Genomic DNA, 17,476 nt, shown 5'->3' with positions numbered 1-17,476 from the left:
AACTCAAGCCAAATAAGTCTTGGAAAGGAAGCTCAGCCAAGACACTTACTACTTCTTGGAAAAAGTCCCAATAGTTCTATTACCTAAATATATTTTTACAAGAAATCATGAATTTTTAGTATTTCACRTGGTGGTGGATTGAGGGAAGACACAGAGATGGTTCTTTCAGGCACRGACAGCAATATTCCATGGCCCTGGGGTGGTCAGTGCAAACTCCATTTCTCGGGGCCCGTCCGCTGTGCTGAGAATCACCAGGATCCCATCCTGCTCTGGGTCCCSATGGATTTCTTAGCCCTGATGTATGTGCCACATCTGCCACGTGCTTACACATGTGCAAAAGCAGAAGTTGAGACCCTTCTGCTGACATATTGCAAATACCATGGCTTTCCCACCAGCCCATTAAATCATTTCCAAACTGTGTCAGCAAAATGGAGCAGTAGGTGCCATCTGCTCCTGTTTCAGGTGTACCATCTGTTGAACTCTGAAGTTACACTTTACTGAAAGGACTCCATATTAATGCAAACTGCAGGAATCTTCTCAGAGTGRTGGGGCCCTAACTTGCTATATTTTAAAGATGTGTTCTTTTCATGGTATAATCTCCAAACATTTTGTGTGAATTAACTAAAAAGTAGTCTTAAAATATGTGGGTTTTAGCTACACTAATAAATATATTGTATTTAGCATGACAAGTAGTGCGATAAAGTATTCCAGAAAATAGTAAGAAAACCATCTTTTTCTTGTTTAATGTAATTCATGACATGTTGATGTTTTGAGAGAATGCCACAAAAATTCCCAGAAGTGTTTTGCAAATAAAACATTGAGTACTACTTAATTTATAAATTCCTGTCTCAAAAGGAAATAAATTTGTTAACTAGGTAAGTTAGCATTAAACTCATTAAAAATGTTTTATAGTCCAGAACAGGAAAAATATTCTAAAGAGACGCCATGGTCTTGACAATAAATGAGGGTTAAATATAAATTAAACCCCTAAATTACTAACAGTGTGTGAGAAGCATGTAACAGACATAGGAAAACACTAACATTGAATGATGTTTCATATATATACACCTGTACATCTGATGAACAACAAAGAGAAGAAATAACACTGTTTCTTGCTTGACAGTTTTGAATAATGCCAAATACTGTTTTGTTGTAAACCTTAGAAACCTTATTATTGTGGTAAAAGCATTTGTGTCAATCTGCCATTTTATCAACTATTACAGCTGTGGTAGCATAAACATGTTTCTGTGATAAAGAAAAGTGTGTGCTCATAATTTTATATATAAAAGTTATAAACAACTCAGATATAAGTGGTATATCATGCTCAGTCCAGAAATCATGACTTTCTTATTTCAGTAGATGCAGATATTATTTTGCATTATGAGTGTATTGGCATGAGTAAGTATTTACAAGTGTGCAGAAGGGCTGTTTAATGTATGCTCTTATCATAGTATAAAGCATCATATGAATGAATAATAGTTTTTTATGCTGTAAATAATAGCCTGCTGCATATAAACCGCATTATTATTTTTATTAAGATGGTTTATAAATTGTAAAGAAAGAAATAATTGATCTGGAAAACTGCAGAGTGCCATCAATTCTCTTTTGATATATGAGAAAATTGCACATACTCAGTATGTCACAGGGTGCACAAATTTAATCCAGTGTAGAATGTAATACAATTTCCTGTAATAGCATATACCAACATACAACAAATCAATTTAAACTGATTTTTTTTATGGTATTACATTTTTTAAAACTGATTATCTTCATTTTCCAGCACCCTGTGGAAGCCGATCAACAGGTTCTGAAGGGACTGTATTATCACCAAACTACCCCAAGAATTACAGCGTTGGTCACAACTGTGTTTACTCTATCACTGTTCCCAAGGAATTTGGTAAGTAGATCTGGTCTCATTGATACCTTTGTGTTGTTTGGATACTTTCTACAATTCTGGATGATTTGTGTGGTTGCTTTTACATAAAAAATATTAATGTGAAAAAGCTGTTTTAAGCTGATACTTCTATTAACACTTTTACCATTATATAGTGCATTATTTTCTCAAAACACTTATAGTTGCCAATATTTTTTTTAAATTAGTGTTCAGTATTTTTGTCTCACCATGAGAACCAGCTGTAACAGAACTTGATCAGCTTGATGCTGGCCAAATATATTAGTGGTACTACTTCAGCTTTCTTTTCACCCAAGGTCATGTGCCTACGGTCTACAAAGTGAAGTATAACTCCATTAAGTCCATGTAAGGAGGGGAATCAATGCTTATCCTCAATGTTTGGTACTGATGCWCTTGTAAGACTTGGCTTCTCTCCATCATGAGGCAATAGCATAGTCTTTATTAACAAATGAAATTGGACCAGCATATGTCTGTTTGGTTTTTGTAGATTCCCTGAATTTCCTTTAAAACTTCACTCCCATGCTAACATTTTTTCTGTTGACTAGACAAATATTTTAATGACATCTTCTGTCCCACACAAAGACAGGGCTTTTAAAGCGCTGTTTTATCTCCCTGGATTTGTGAATTATTTCATCTTACTTTAATATTAAATAATGTCTATGACAACAGCTGATAGTTTGTTCTTCAMTTTGACTTGGTAAACAGTCTGCCACATACTGAGTACTGTTTATGCTTTAAATATCCGTGCTCGGGATTTATGCTTGTATGAGCAGGACTTCATTCTGACCCATAGCTCACATTTCAGTTTGTCAAATAACAGGTGCCTAGGGGTGGGGATGGGTATTTATTAACCTTCCTTCATCTTGATTCTGCAAACATTTTAGCCAAATTAAAGGCAGTGCTTCAGCTGCTGTGTCCATTTGACATACTCATGATATCTGAACTGCCTTAATATACAGTTAGTTTGTTCTTGTGTGTAGAGTAGGGGTGCACAGACTACTACAAAATAAATAGATTTTTAAAAAATATTGTCTCCTAAGTCATGCCAATCTCTCCTTATTCTTCAAATATTAAGAAAATAATTAAACACATTTATACCATTCTTGATTTATTTCTGGCTGTTAGAAGCATGTGCTTTTGATAGCTAATTATTTTTAGATAAACTGTGAGGTTTATATCCTCCCATTTTCATCACATCTGATACTTTTAGTTTATGAAACAGATATCGACATATAAAGATTTAAAATTTCTRCAATAAAAAAAATTGACAGAGATTATTTACAACAACAAAGAATCAAAATAACCTTTTTGAGAATGAAGAGGTACTCAGGAAAGCTGCTGACATAAGATAATTTTAAGTAATTTTCATAAAGAAAACAGCAGCAAATTTGTAATCTTCTCTATGGCTCCAACTTTCGATGTGAAACACAGCAATCAAATATTTGTTGAATGGATACTCTTCAAGAACTGTTTTGGCATCCAATACAGTATATGAAATCTCATAACAAATAACAGTTAGAAAAAAAGTAAAAACCTGGCCACCAAAGAAAAAAGCCACAAACAATGTAATAGCATATTCAGTGTGTAGAAGGGAACTCATTGGCCTSGATTAGTTTTTGATGGACTGAAAAGGAAACCTATTTCATCTGCAGCTTCTCAGGTTCTCAAGTCAAAAATTCTGTGGAAAAGTCATTTCAATGTGGACTTTTTCCCAGTGTTTCATTATTCTGTCATGCAGAATCTCAGTGGCAATATTTCATACCATGACAGGTTTAAGCTACAAGATAAATGATTCACAAAACACACAGTGTGCCACAGGCAAAATCTTTTGTAAACATGGGAGACTCAGCTTCTTTGACACTCTCCCACTGATGCATTAAAGTGGTGTAATGATTGTTAATTGTTCAACCCTGAAATACAGCTTTGGTTACATTTAAAATGCAATGTTTGAGCTAGTATTTTTTATCCCTGACAGACATGATCTAATTTGTGCACTGTGTAATATACAATGGTGTCATCTACACTTCTTTTTAAATTCGTATTTTTAACAGTAAAATAAATTTCATATCAGCTGGCTGCAGCAAATGACTTTCCTTTTTGTCTGAGCAAAAAGATACATTGACGAGACACAGTAAGGTATGTAAGTGTGGCTTTGAGCTGTGCTATCAGAAAATAAGTATATATTCTCAGCTGCTATCAAAAATTACAAAATTTAAATCRGAGCTATCTTTTCCTGTCAAGAAGCTAAAAAAAATAATTGGGCAAATGTCTAGTTTCCATGGAGACATTTGCTTTGTATCTACAGGAAAATATAGTATTAAAAAAAACTGTAAGAATTTTATTGATAAGAATAACCTTTTGGGACAAGCTTTCTTAGAATTTTGGCAAGGAAAGTAGATTCAGTTTGCTTACTGTAAACAGGAAAATTAAATTCTACTATTCTCTCACTTATCCTGAATAAATGGCTTATATTCACAGACACATTTCTGTCATACACACTTATGCCATTTTCAGCTTTTGCTCAGGTCTTATCTAGAATTTCTAGGAGGTAGACCTGAGTTATATAAGCAATATTGAGAAGAAAGAAATAGAACCAAACTGCTGAACTTTTGTATTATTATTGTTCTTACTGTTGTCATTATTATTGTTACTACTACTACTACTGATAATAATAATAACAATAGTAACAAAAATATCCTTGTAAGAATAATTTTTTGCCAATACTACACATTTTATTGTGCCAGTGAAGATACATATTGAGCAAACAATGGTGTCAACATGTGTTTTCTGTTAGAGAGCTCACTGTATCTAGAATTGTTAGACAGCCTAACAGTCATGTCACAGTAAAGTTATTTCAGTACTGTTTGCTTTGATTTCAAATTCAGTTTACATTTGGAAAGAAAAAGATAGGTAAGGACAGATCRCAAGTAGCAGAATGTGCCAAATGACAACCTGACCTCAAGAGCAAATGAGAACCAAATGATATTTTTGATAATACTTAACTGTATTACAGTAAAACTTTTGCTTTAATAAGTTGAATCAATTATCACTAGCATGTATATCTTAATATAATTTAAGAAATGTGGCAGACACATATGGACTGACCTTTTTAAAATGTGGAGGATTTAACTCTCCATTTTAAGTTAAAATGGATGAAAATGTCTGGCTGAATAGCTAGAGTCAATATTTTTAAACATAAACAATTATTGAATTAAGCAATACTTTGCTCAAGGGGAGATAGAAATGAAAGAGTATGATCTAAAATATCAAAATGCYGCCGTAGGCAGGAATCTGATTTTGCTCCTACCCTCTTTTTATGCAAGCAACCACTTCAAAGTCAGTGAGACTGCACTGTTCAAACAATAATTTCTTGTCAACAAGATGGAGCAAAACCACTAAGACTGCTCCAAATACTTGAGTGTCCAACTGTATGAAGGTTCAAGACACAAATTTCAGAAGAGACAGTGATCCAGCTTGCACCCTGTATTTTATAAAAAGTAAGTCAGCGCACCATGCCTTCCCAAAAAGAGAATGACTTCAAATCAAAATGACTTCCAAGAGAAGTGGCCATTTATTTTTCCACTTTTTGGTTTGGTTTTTTTTTTTTGGTTTTTTTTTTTTTTTTTTTTTTTTTTTTTTTTTTTTTTTTTTTTTGTAACCATAAAACTATTTTTAAGAAAAAATCTTCTATATTTTCTGTATTTGTTCACAAAACTTTTGTATAAGAACATAAAACCTGACTCTATCACAGGTCACTTAATATAAAAATTAAAAGTATTTTTAAAACATATATCACCTAATCCAGAAATTTAATGAAAACCGAATTAGTTGAGCATGAAAACTAGTTAGGAGTACGCTAATTCAGTTTTCTGTTTTATTTTCTCCATTTTGTAAAGTATACAGTGAACATCATGAAATACTGAGGATGTACATACAAATATTTATTGTTAGCAATAGGAAGCAGTACCTGCTATATAAGTAATATCAATAGATGATAGAAAATTCACACCTCATCCTTTGTTTTTGGCATTCTTTTAACTCTGTTACCATGTTGTCATTTCTCTTAACACCACTCTGTTACTGCAGTATTTTCAAAGGATTTTGTGCCAGTATCTGAAAACATTAGAATGATTCTTAGTAAATTTTTCAAATTGAAATTCAAGAGCTCAGCATTAAAATGTTTATGGCAGTCCTTTTTTCAGTTTTCTCCAGTCAGCTAACTAAGCATCAGTAGGAAGGAAGTAGTTTTCRTCCCAGAGATAATAATCTTAATAAAGGTAATATTTATATGCAATATTTAATTACAATTGCGGAAGTAATTTTTGTAATGATGTATTATCARTATGGAAGCATTCGTAACATTGAGGTAAATGCTGCTTTTTGTTAATTTAGCTCATTGCCAGAATATTGTTTTGATTTGAAAATTCTGAGTGGACTTAACATGGTAGATATCTGTCTTTTCATTTGACACTTTTTWAAATTTAATTTTGAGAGTTAATGAAGAGCACTGAAGAGGGTTAAGAATGGCATCAGGTTGCTTTCAGTCAGAGCCAGAAAAACGTAGGTTGTGTGCATTGTGCTTGAAATRAATTAATGCACCCTCCTACTACAATAGAAATTGAATGGTCTCAGTGTTCRTTCAATGTGCATTGAATGACTGAGTATGAATTTATTTTCCACTATTATTTTGATTATATATGAGAAATGAACAATTTTTCTGAAACTCACAATGCATAAAATTAGCCAGACAAAGGCATGGTTCATTTCATCCTTAAAGTAAGAAGATTGTATAGCTTTATAGTGAATTCAATAAAAATGGGTAGAATCTGACTCATTGTATTCTGTGCAATTTAGCAACAAAAAAATGTACAGGTGTTGAACCAGAAACAAAAAGCTTAGAAGTCTATGTTCCACATATTAAATGGACATGAAAATCTTAATAAACAAAATGTTCATCCACAAATGTAAGTTGTGGACTTTTGGAGTCAGATACAGTGACAGGATTTGTGTATAATCCAAGTGAGGATGATCTACATCTGTGAATGTACCTTGTCTTGAAGTGCTGCTCTTAAACACTGAGGATTTATGTGCATGTAAATTTTAGGCTTGCATGCAAGGCAAATAGGAGCATAAACACGTAATCAAAACCTATGCTGGAATACATTTCATCTTGTTTTAGTTATTCACCTAATTAAATAGGTGTCTAATCTAAGCCATTCAGATCCTTGCTCTAATCAACAAAGAGAGATACATATTTCCATRGTATGATTCATCCCATCTAAAACATCTATCTGCAATTTTTGGAAGAAGATAATTTCTTTGTAATGTGCGAGAAACAACACAGCCTTATTCTATCATGTTTGTTCCTGCAGTTACCATGAGTTAAATGAATTAGAGAACATTACTGCATATGTGATCTACATTCATCCTGCAGTCACATTGCACACACATAACTTCATGATTTTATCTTATTTGTATGTGGCAAAGCTGGTAGTTTCAGGTAGGTTTCAGTGAAMAACCATTTAGAGGCTTGAGATCGGATGATTCAAGTTTCTTCTTAGGGATTCCTCACCCTCAAATATTTTAAACCTAACATTGGAGGCAAACAGAATTGTCTTATTACTAAGCGTATATTTGACAATATTATCACTACTTCTTCAAGTGCTGTTGCACAGATACTTAAGAAGGATTTCGGGTGATGGACTGCATGATGTTAGTTATGCTGCAGGAACAGGAAGCCATGGCCTATGGACTGCCTTCAGAATGAATACCTAATGGATTTCTGTTCCCATCTGAAAAAGGGAAATCAAAGGCAGGATTGGTTATAYGCAGGAAATAATTTTGTTGTGGTTTTGGGAGGGATTTTAGTGAGTATTAAGTATTGTCTTCTTCAGAATATACAATATACCTACCTAGAAGTGTTACTTAAAATATAAATMTTTTCAGAATTTTGTATGAGAATAGTTACAGTGCAAGAATAGAATATTTGAAGTTGTTTATTCATTAATATAAGAATTTATTCCTTTGAAGAATATTTTTCTACTTTTTGCAAGGTGGTGCCAATTTTTTTTTCATTGTATTTCAAACACAGAGCAATAATACTAACTACTTTTATAAATATGAATAGGCCAGTAGAAAAATATTGTATATCAAACATACCTGGTAGATGGTGAATGTGTTTTTTATCATAACTTCAAATAGACATGGATTACTGTATTACAGGCTTTCCACAGAATAGCTGGAGCTTTCAGTCTAAGATTTTTTTTTTTTTAAAGAATAGAGGTGAGCATTAGTTGTATGTCTATTAACTTCTGGTTTGCTTTTCTAATTCAATGACAAGTTTGTGTCMTTCAAAAGCTAACGATATAAATTATAGAAATACCAGAAGGTCATTTCCCGTCACATTCCACTTAACTATGAATTTCCTAGATTCTGAGAGGAAGGACTAGCAGATTTTATGTACCCAAACTCACAGCTGGGGAGTATTTCATTCACTGGTTCASTGCTAAACGTGCTTGCCAAGTGAGCAGATGCCAATAAAAAAGTCACCATAGGGTGACATTTAAAGAACCTCAAACTCTTCAATGTATTTTTGAAATGGAATTTATAGAATTTAGTTGCTTCATATAGTTTCAAGTCACTTGAAACAGCACTTCAGTGCTGTTTTTAACRTTTTTCAATAAAAATGATTAGTTTTGGCTCCAGTATTAATGATGTGATTGAATATAATAATGAACAATTTAATACAGACTACTAAATAAGTTAAGCTATTGAGTTAGACTATAAACATATGGCACCAGTATAGCAGTCTTTTGAATTGCCTAAACTCAAAGTTGAATGATAAGACCACATCTGTGGTTTTCAAAGAAATTCCTAGTTCTCCAATAAGTAAAATGACTTACTGTAATGTGATTGATGATAGATTTCTAAATATTTTTTCTCTTTTTTTTTTTTTTTTTTTTTTTTTTTTTTTTTTTTTTTTTTTTTTTTAATCTTCTGAGCAGTGTGACTCCAGGTGCTCCAAATATTTAATTATCAAACCTTGTTCACAGAAAAATGCTGTTATTAAAATAGCTAAAATTAGTCTGGATTTCTGGTTATTGCAAATATCAGAGGAAAAACTACTTTACAATTGTCACGTACAAGTTTTCCAATACATGTTACTGTCCCAAGGAGGAGGCTGAATGGTGCCATACTTTCTGAACAAGTCTGTTTTTGGTTAGGTTTACTTCTTAGGACAAGATTGCAGTACATTGGCACAAAAATAACAAAATAGCTTCTCCATTTACTAGGTCCTTTTGTCATAAAGTTGTATTAATAATGAAGTTGTCATTTTTACTCTCCATCCCTGTAAGAGTGAAAAAGCTGCTTTCTGTCTTCAGGCATGGCCAGTCATGGGAACCAGGCCTTTCTTTCTCTTGGAGTTTGTGGGTTTTTTACATTTAGTGRTTTGGATTTTTTTGCTATGTTTCTCCCCCTCCACTGCATTTTCCTATTTTGTAGCTTCAAAAATCAAATAGAAATCATCCTAACAGAACAACTGCAGAAATGCCTACTCTTGGATATATATGTTTTGCTTTTTGGAAGTCAGAGAAAGAGACAGTGAGACCTGGACATGGAAACAGTGAGAAGTCATTGTGATCATTGCCAAGTTTCCATCCTGAAATATTCTGATATATTTCAGAGAAGAAGACCATTATGATCAGACTAGGATCAAGGGACTGCAAAAAATTCTTTTACAAAACATCTTCTGTTTGTAAAATGGTTCACTATTAGGCCCTGTTCACATAGTTGTAATCTTTCTTACAATATTTCTTACATTTCCTCTTTGTTATATTCCTTTGGACATAAGCCATTGCTCTCTCAAGTCAGGTTGTCGGTATTGATTCAAATATTTATGTTCATCCCTGTGGACACAGATAAAAACTCCAAAGATTCTGGATTTCTTTCCATGATTTATGTTTAATTACATTTGTTTAGAAAACAAATACAAAGGTCTTTGCAATCCTCACTGTATTTTGCTTTGTGTTTCTTCCATTTATATTCCTGACTGCAGAACTCTGTGATTTTTCCCCATGCTTAAAAACAGAATCCCTGAACAATCTGTTTTACTGAAGAAAAGGGGAGGGGGTGGCTCTTAGCCATTTGCTGTTTATGTCCAATTGCTTATTTATAGTAGTTTTAAAAGAAATTTTCTAGTTGCATTTTAGATAGAGCTGAATTGCATCTACTCTGATAACATGAGCAAATTCCAGGAAAATGTGAATAAATTCTCTAAGAAGGAAAAAAAATATGGAAGACAGGTACTCACACATATTTTGTGGCCAAAAAAAAAAAATCTCTAAATAAAAAAAAAAAAGAATCCCACCACTTTATAAGGATTTAGAATTTTGGAAAGTCATTACAAAGACTGTCAAAATATGGTTATATGGTGAGAGGAAATTGCTATGACAGCRTGGAAACAATTGAAGGATAACAGACCTATTGCTTCTGAGAGGTGGCATCTAAGGTGTGTCAGTAAGGCAGGAAATGGGAGAAGGATCATATAATTTGATGATTACAAGGGATGAATAGCAAAAGAAGGATTGGGAAGAATAGTCAAAGTATAWGTACATATGTATGCATACAGATTCATATACATATATGTATGTATGTATTTTTTGTGTAAGGCAAAGCCTCCCTGAAACCAATACTGAGCTAATGAGACTTTCCCAGCTCTAACTGATTATATGAGTGTTGCAGGAGAAGAAAAAGGCAAACATAAACTTCATTATTGACAGGGGTTAAGACCTACCCAAGAGTACTGGTCTGATAAAGCACCTGTACCAYATCTCTGCAGGTTTTGTAAATATGTTGGGGATGATGTCAGAGAGATGTGGTTCTCTTGTTGTGACTATCACACCCCGAATTYTACTCTAACAGTGTACATATTAAATGCAACATTGTATGGAATACTCTGCTTTTTGTTTTAAAACTTGAGGCCTGCACAGACCTGTCATTTTAAAATACATGTGATGGTAAACACACACTTGCACTGTTTAGAAGTTATAATAAACAATCAGAAATAGGTTTCTAACAAACCTGTTTTGTGAGGTTTCTCATTATTGAATCACCAAATCCAACTTTTATTTCTCCAATCCATCTGTTCCTCCTGCTCTCATCCCCCTTTCTCCCATTCCCATTTTCTATAAAGGACTGTGGATCCTAGACTGACAAGCTGGTTGTTATGCAAGGTTTACTTTCTCCAAAAACATAAAAGGGTGTCGTTTAGGTTTTGAAACAGTTCCTAGGTTTTGACTTYACATTTCAGTTAGAGAGTGAGGCAGACTGGCAACATATCTGTTGCCAGACTGGAAACTGATAAGTGGTTATATTTACTATAGGGATCATACTGATGAAGTCCTATTTCTCCTATTTACTGCACTCAAATGGCTGGAATATTTTCACTTTTTTCTTTCACAAGTTTCTTTTATAAACTTTTTGATGATTTTGACTATGAAGGATTATTTCAATGTTTTCTCCTTTTTTTTTTTTTTTTTTTTTTTTTTTTTTTTTTTTTTTTTTTTTTTTTTTTTTTTTTTTTCTTTCTTTCTTTCTTTCTTTCTTTTTGTTTAGTATTCCACTGGGATTTCTCTGGGAACTGGGAGTTCTCCTTTGGGTTTGAGTACTAATGAAAAGAAAAATAATTACTCAAATATTCATTTCATCCACATGATTCAGTAAACTGAAGTGATAACTTGTTTCAGATGAATAAACTGATTAATGATCCGATTAAAACAATAACATTTTCTAGTAAGATGATGAAAGATAATTATATGTAGAAAGTAGTTGTACTTCTAATTTGTATCTCTTAATTAGCTGAGAGGTGATTGAAGAAACAGTTTTTTGAAAGTGTGTTTGCCATTAAATCTACAACCCTTATTCAGTGATTAATACTAAGGCCTGATTTAAATGTTGTACTAAAAGTGGGGTTGATTTTATTTGACTTAATYTTGTTTCATTATTGTATTCTTCTTATTATTACTATTGTTTCTCCAGGTTAATTTGTTTATTCCTTCTGTTTTGTGTCTTACTTAAGAGGTTAGTCTTCCTGTGTTCCCTCCATAAACATTAGAGAGATACTTAAACACAAATTTATCGAGGGAAGACCAGCCTTCAAATCTGGGTACCTTATTTAAATACCTCATTTCCCAATTTCATGTTCTCTTGCTATTTTTTTTTAATAATTTTCTTACATTAAGAGGTCAGTTCTTCCCTGAAYGGTAATTAAGGGGTTTGTAGAATACAATTAATTTGAACTTCGTAAAATGCGTGTCTTTAGAGATAATAGTTTTATGAATGATTTTGTTATTACCACCACAAGAGAYATAAATAAAAACATTTTTTCTTGATCTGTTATATCTTTGGATATTCCTTCTGTTGTATACAGGCTACTCTTCAGATCTACAAGAATTCAACTAAAAGTTGCAGGTGTTTCTTCTCTCCTTCAGTTCAGAGGCTGTAATAGAAAAATTAGCAATAAACAAAAATCAGATGTTTTACTTTTTCCAGTATACTGCTTTTTTTTTTTTCAGAAAATCTTGCTTAGTCAGATACTATGAAAATTTGATTCAGATTTGTTTTCTAAAAGCATGTAAGCAACTGTATAATCAAGCAATGAAGTAGGCTTGGAAAATGCTGCCCATGCTCAAGATTAACAAGATCTTCAAATTTCTGTGGTTCAGAACACTTTTGTAATAGCAGGACAGTGGCCTCCTACTTACTCTCTGCCTCATCTAACTTTTTCCACTCACTTTTCTCAATAAAATGAACGAATGAAGTGACCACAGATCATGCAATGTGCACAACTGGTCTCAAAATGTTATTATCTGAGTACTAGCTTCTTCAGCTTAAAGTGTCAGTAATTGTTAGCTGTACAGTCTTGGATTCTTTTCCTGTTCACACACTATTTTGCAAGAGAATAAAGAAAAAATCAGTAGTTTACAATTACTGGGCCTTAGCGAGAATCGTGCCACCTGATTGTCTTATTCCTTTCAGAGAATCCTGAGTACTTGAACATCATAACAGTAAAGAATTGTCTTTTATTGAGAAGAAGAAAAATAATGCAATTAATTATACTTCTTTTTTTTTTCCCCCCTTCCTACTGTGTTGCTCATTGATAGACTTTCAGAGAAGTGAACACATAATTTTGTCTCCCTTGCTATTCTCCTCAGAGTACATTTGAACCAAGAGGTTTAAACTATACCAAACAGTTGATTTCAAATTAGCAGCTAGGTCTACAGCTTTGACTACTGGCTTGCTAAAATAATCTCAGTAAACGCAGCCTGTGCAGATTAGATGTGAAGCATAATTCTCTCATTGTTCTGCTTTTATTTACGTTTGTAGCATTAATCACTGATGGATCTGTGAGGAATTATCATAGATTTAAAATGTGTTGTGTCATACACCACAAAAATATCTAATTAAAAAACATTACTAGWGATCAAAGACCTTCTTTAGTTTTTAAGAAACACGTAGGACTGAATTAATACAGGAAAATGTCTGCACACCTTCATTTAAGTGTTTCAGTAGGATATTTTGAAACTGGTGTACTTCTATATCAAACAATAAAATGYCTAACTTATCAGAAGGTTTCTCCATGCAGATTTTATTCAGATTAAATTTCTAATTCTCTCTCTAGTCAGTGCCCCAGGTCTGTTAACTCACTCTCAGTCTATTAAATAAAATATAATTACTGCCTATGGCCATCTATTTTGGTTTGTTTTTTTTTTTTTTTTTTTTTTTTTTTTTTTTTTTTTTTTTTTTTTTTTTTTTTTTTTTTTGTCAAACTGTTCTACTTCAGCTGTGTTATCGCTTCAATCCTCTTTCCTAGTTTAGAACTAACATGGGTAACATATGAAAGGTATATTTTTCATACAAGACATTGAGACTTTCATAGTTACTAAAAAAAAAAAAAAATCAAAAATATTAAGTCAGCCAARTTTAACAGTGTCGTGGTTTGGGAAATTTAGTCCATTTTGGTGCTCCCAGTAAAACGATACTGCCACTCACTCCCCCACCCCCCTTCCCTCTTGTGGATGACGAGAGAAGAACTGGAGGCACAAAAGATCATGGTTTGAGGTAAGACCAATTCACTGTAAACAGCGATGAGATAAGAATATGATCAGTAACAGAAACAGTATTAATGACAGAGGGCATCAGAAAAGAAACAATTCACATGAAAAAGCCCAGATGATAACAGACAATACCAGATGGCTCCCTCTGCCAGGCTTACTGGACCTGAAGGAATCCCTTCTCCTCACAGAGCCTTCCTTCCCCAACCCCCAGCAATGACAATGAGCTGATAAAGAATAACCTCTTGTCCTGGCCATGCCCCTGCCCAGCTACTGCAAAATGTAACCCTGTCCTGGCTGGAACCAGGACACACAGGAACAAAGGCCTTTTTTTATTGTTAAATGTGGGGTATTTCCCTCCAACTCAGCAAAAATGTCAAGTAATAAGGCACAAAATCCTAGCTTTTAGGTAGGTTGCACAAAATGAGATAAATTCAGCATCTCAGATATAAAATAAGGAATCTGAAGAGCATTAAAGGAGTTAGAAGGAGTTCTTTTGTCCATAGGGATAAAAGTTACCTGTTTAAATGATAATAACAGATGTTTGAATTTTAGTTGAGTAAAAGCTTAACTAATCAATATAGAGAAAAGAAATCTGTGTGGTTTTATTCTTCCTTCAGGTTTCTGTATTAGGTAGCAGATTCACATGCTAGTAATTTTTAAATTATTTCAATATATTACCTGTAATTAATAATATAATAGAAAATAGCATATTATAACTAGCAATAAATAAAAAATACTATTTTAACTGTTTCCCCCCTACTGTTCTGTTGTTGCAGATCCCAAAAGAGCTTTACATGTATGCATGATRATGCAGGCCAGGAGAGAGGGATGTGAGCTACAGAAAGGGAGAAGAAAGGGAGGCAGGGCTTTGAAACCAGAGAATGATTGTTTATATAGTGTAATAAACTCTGCTGATTTTAGAAGAAAGAAGGAAATGTGTTAATTAGGAGAGTTTACTTCTGCTTCCACTCCAAGAAAAGTCCTAAATCTCACATTTTATATGGAATTATGCCCATTTGTGGGGAAATACCCATGTAAGCTATTTTTCTCAGCAGTTTCAGATCATGTTCTCGTACTGAACTTCTAGGGTTAATAACTGCCCCATCTTCTGTCCCCAAACATATTCTTGCTGTCTTTTAATACATTCAGATAAACATTTTCTTTTCTCAAACATTAAATACAACATCCCATCTCCCTCTTCCTCTCCTAGTCTGAGAATGCAGGAATGCAGGASACAAACCAGCATGTTCCAATTCAACACTTCCTTTATAGAATTAAAACAAAGGAAGAACAGCACAGAGGATGGATTGTAGCTCAGTTTAGATCTCTGTACTCTGTTTTTTGAGATCATGAAATAGAACAGCTATTTTCTTCACCTTCATTTCTGGGGGAGGGGGAATGGCCCATGAGAGCTTTAAGAACCAAGACTCTTTCTGCCCTTTCTTCYCTCTTCCTTCTTTGCAGAGGAATCCTTTATTCTGCCTTTTCTTCCCTAATCGTCCAGATATCATGCCAGGAAACGTAGGACTCCATTTGACATCTCCAGTTGGGACTGCCCAAGCAACAGCACTAACTCAATGAAAAGCAGATAATTCAGAAAAGGCTTTTTCCACAGACTAAGAGATTAAGGACTAGACAACAGTGTATGTCACATATATTGAGGAGAACTAGTGTAATTTCAATTTATTTCACCCTATTCAAGGACAGTTAACTGGATCATCTATGTGTGTTTTGGAAAACCTCCATGGATTTTATGTTGATTACTCATATTAATKTGCTAATAACAGTAAATTTGTGCTATGCATATGATAATATTGAAATGGAATTCTGTTATATTTGAGGAATTTTGCAGGTTTGTCTTGTCAGAATAGTCATGCTTTTATACACTGGGGAGCTTGTGTAAAGCTAATCTATAGTTCAGTAACTAAAGAAAATATATATAGATATATATATTTATGTGTATTACGTCTATGTGTGTGTGGGTTCCTTTAGCCTACAGACAACTTTAGCAACTTTTCARTTATATAATTATTCCCTTTATTTTTATATCTAATTGATCTTTTTGTGACATTAATATGCCAGCGCCATGTAGTTTCATAGCTCAGTCACTCAGCACTTCTCTGTCTTTAATTCATGTCAGTAGGAATACCCCTTCCAATGGTTTACACATAAACCCCTCACAAGCCTTGTTTTGACATCTAGTCTGCAGTGCACCCAAGAGGCTCATGCAGGTGGAATTAATTTTTACTTCATCCAGGGTCGGGAATACTAGACAACTGTTTTATTCTGTTATTTGCTTTGAAACGAATCACAACAGGATAGTATTAGCAGGGACTCTACTTTGTATTCACAATAAATTAATAATTTTCCTGCTACAGCATATGCTAAGAAGTGGCAACCATTGCAGAGAAATCTAACTGATATCACTGAAGATTACTGTTACAGACACAGAGTAGACTGAATGTATTAACAGGAACTGGCAGACAACCAAATGTTTGGAAATGTAAGAGGAGAAACATTTTTATAAAAATGACACCTCTGCTACTATTTTCATTTAGAAGTGATAGTAGCACTGCTAACTCAGACATACTCAGTGTTATGTCAAACTGAAGTATTACTGAACAGTAAAAGATCAGATCCTCTAATTCTGGTTTGTGAGCTGGTCAAAATTAATTTAGGCTTCCTTACTGAGACCGATATTCCTATCCATGMATTCTGTGAGATCATCTCTCCAGGGTGTCCTCTTTCAATCTTTTCCTTCAAAAACATCCTCACAGATTATTAACAACTCTTCAAAAAGCCCAACATATACCCAAATAACCTTGCACTTTTACAGGACATTTTTCTCAGCATGAGAGGGCAAATATCTGTTTATTTGGTGTCTACATGACTRTAAGTTATTTTTAACTTATTAATAAAATAAGTATTTTCATATTTAAAATCAGTATTTTTAAATAGTGGGTCAGAATCATTTTTATTTCTTGTTCAATGCATCACATTGTGTTGCTGGTTCATCATAAATACAAAGCAAAACTTCATAAACTTTTTCCTGCTATTTGTTATGAAGGTAAATACTTAAATGAAAGGAGTAATTTAAAGAGAAAGGCTGTGTTCCAGTAGGAGGGGAATATATAAGTTGCAATAGTAATTAGACTCTGACTTTTTAAACTTTATAGTAAAAGTAATTTTTCTGTTTGTCATAGATTGAGACAGCAAAGGGTCATAATAAACCTTTGTACCTTCATCATCTCTAAGTTTATTAAATATAATTTCACTGATTATGTTGCACAAAACTCTTGACATGCAGTCAATGAATGCTGAGCTACTTCAGATAAATAATTGATGGACCTTAACTTTAAAATATTTCTAGATGCAGACATTCTGCTCCTCATTTATGGGGTTTTTTTTGTTTTGTTTTGGTTTGTTTTTGTTTGCTTTGTTGTTTGTT

At 33.4% G+C, this 17,476-nt stretch overlaps 1 protein-coding gene across 3 annotated transcripts in view; it reads left to right on the top strand.

Moving 5' to 3' along the window:
- Positions 1-17,476, top strand: part of CSMD3 (CUB and Sushi multiple domains 3) — a 575,335-nt gene that overhangs the window by 438,831 nt on the left and 119,028 nt on the right. For all 3 annotated transcript variants that reach the window (XM_057367689.1, XM_057367683.1, XM_057367675.1), the window contains one exon: positions 1,781-1,897. In XM_057367689.1, coding sequence (XP_057223672.1) covers positions 1,781-1,897 — 117 coding nt within the window. The remainder of the gene's footprint in view (positions 1-1,780; positions 1,898-17,476) is intronic.

This window comes from Malurus melanocephalus, unplaced genomic scaffold (assembly GCF_030028575.1).
Source record: "Malurus melanocephalus ecotype Western Australia unplaced genomic scaffold, MMel_1.1 scaffold_3, whole genome shotgun sequence".
NCBI classification, from domain to species: Eukaryota; Metazoa; Chordata; class Aves; order Passeriformes; family Maluridae; genus Malurus; species Malurus melanocephalus.
The sequence above is the reverse complement of the archived record's forward strand: the minus strand, read 5'-3'. Positions and strand labels throughout refer to the sequence as shown.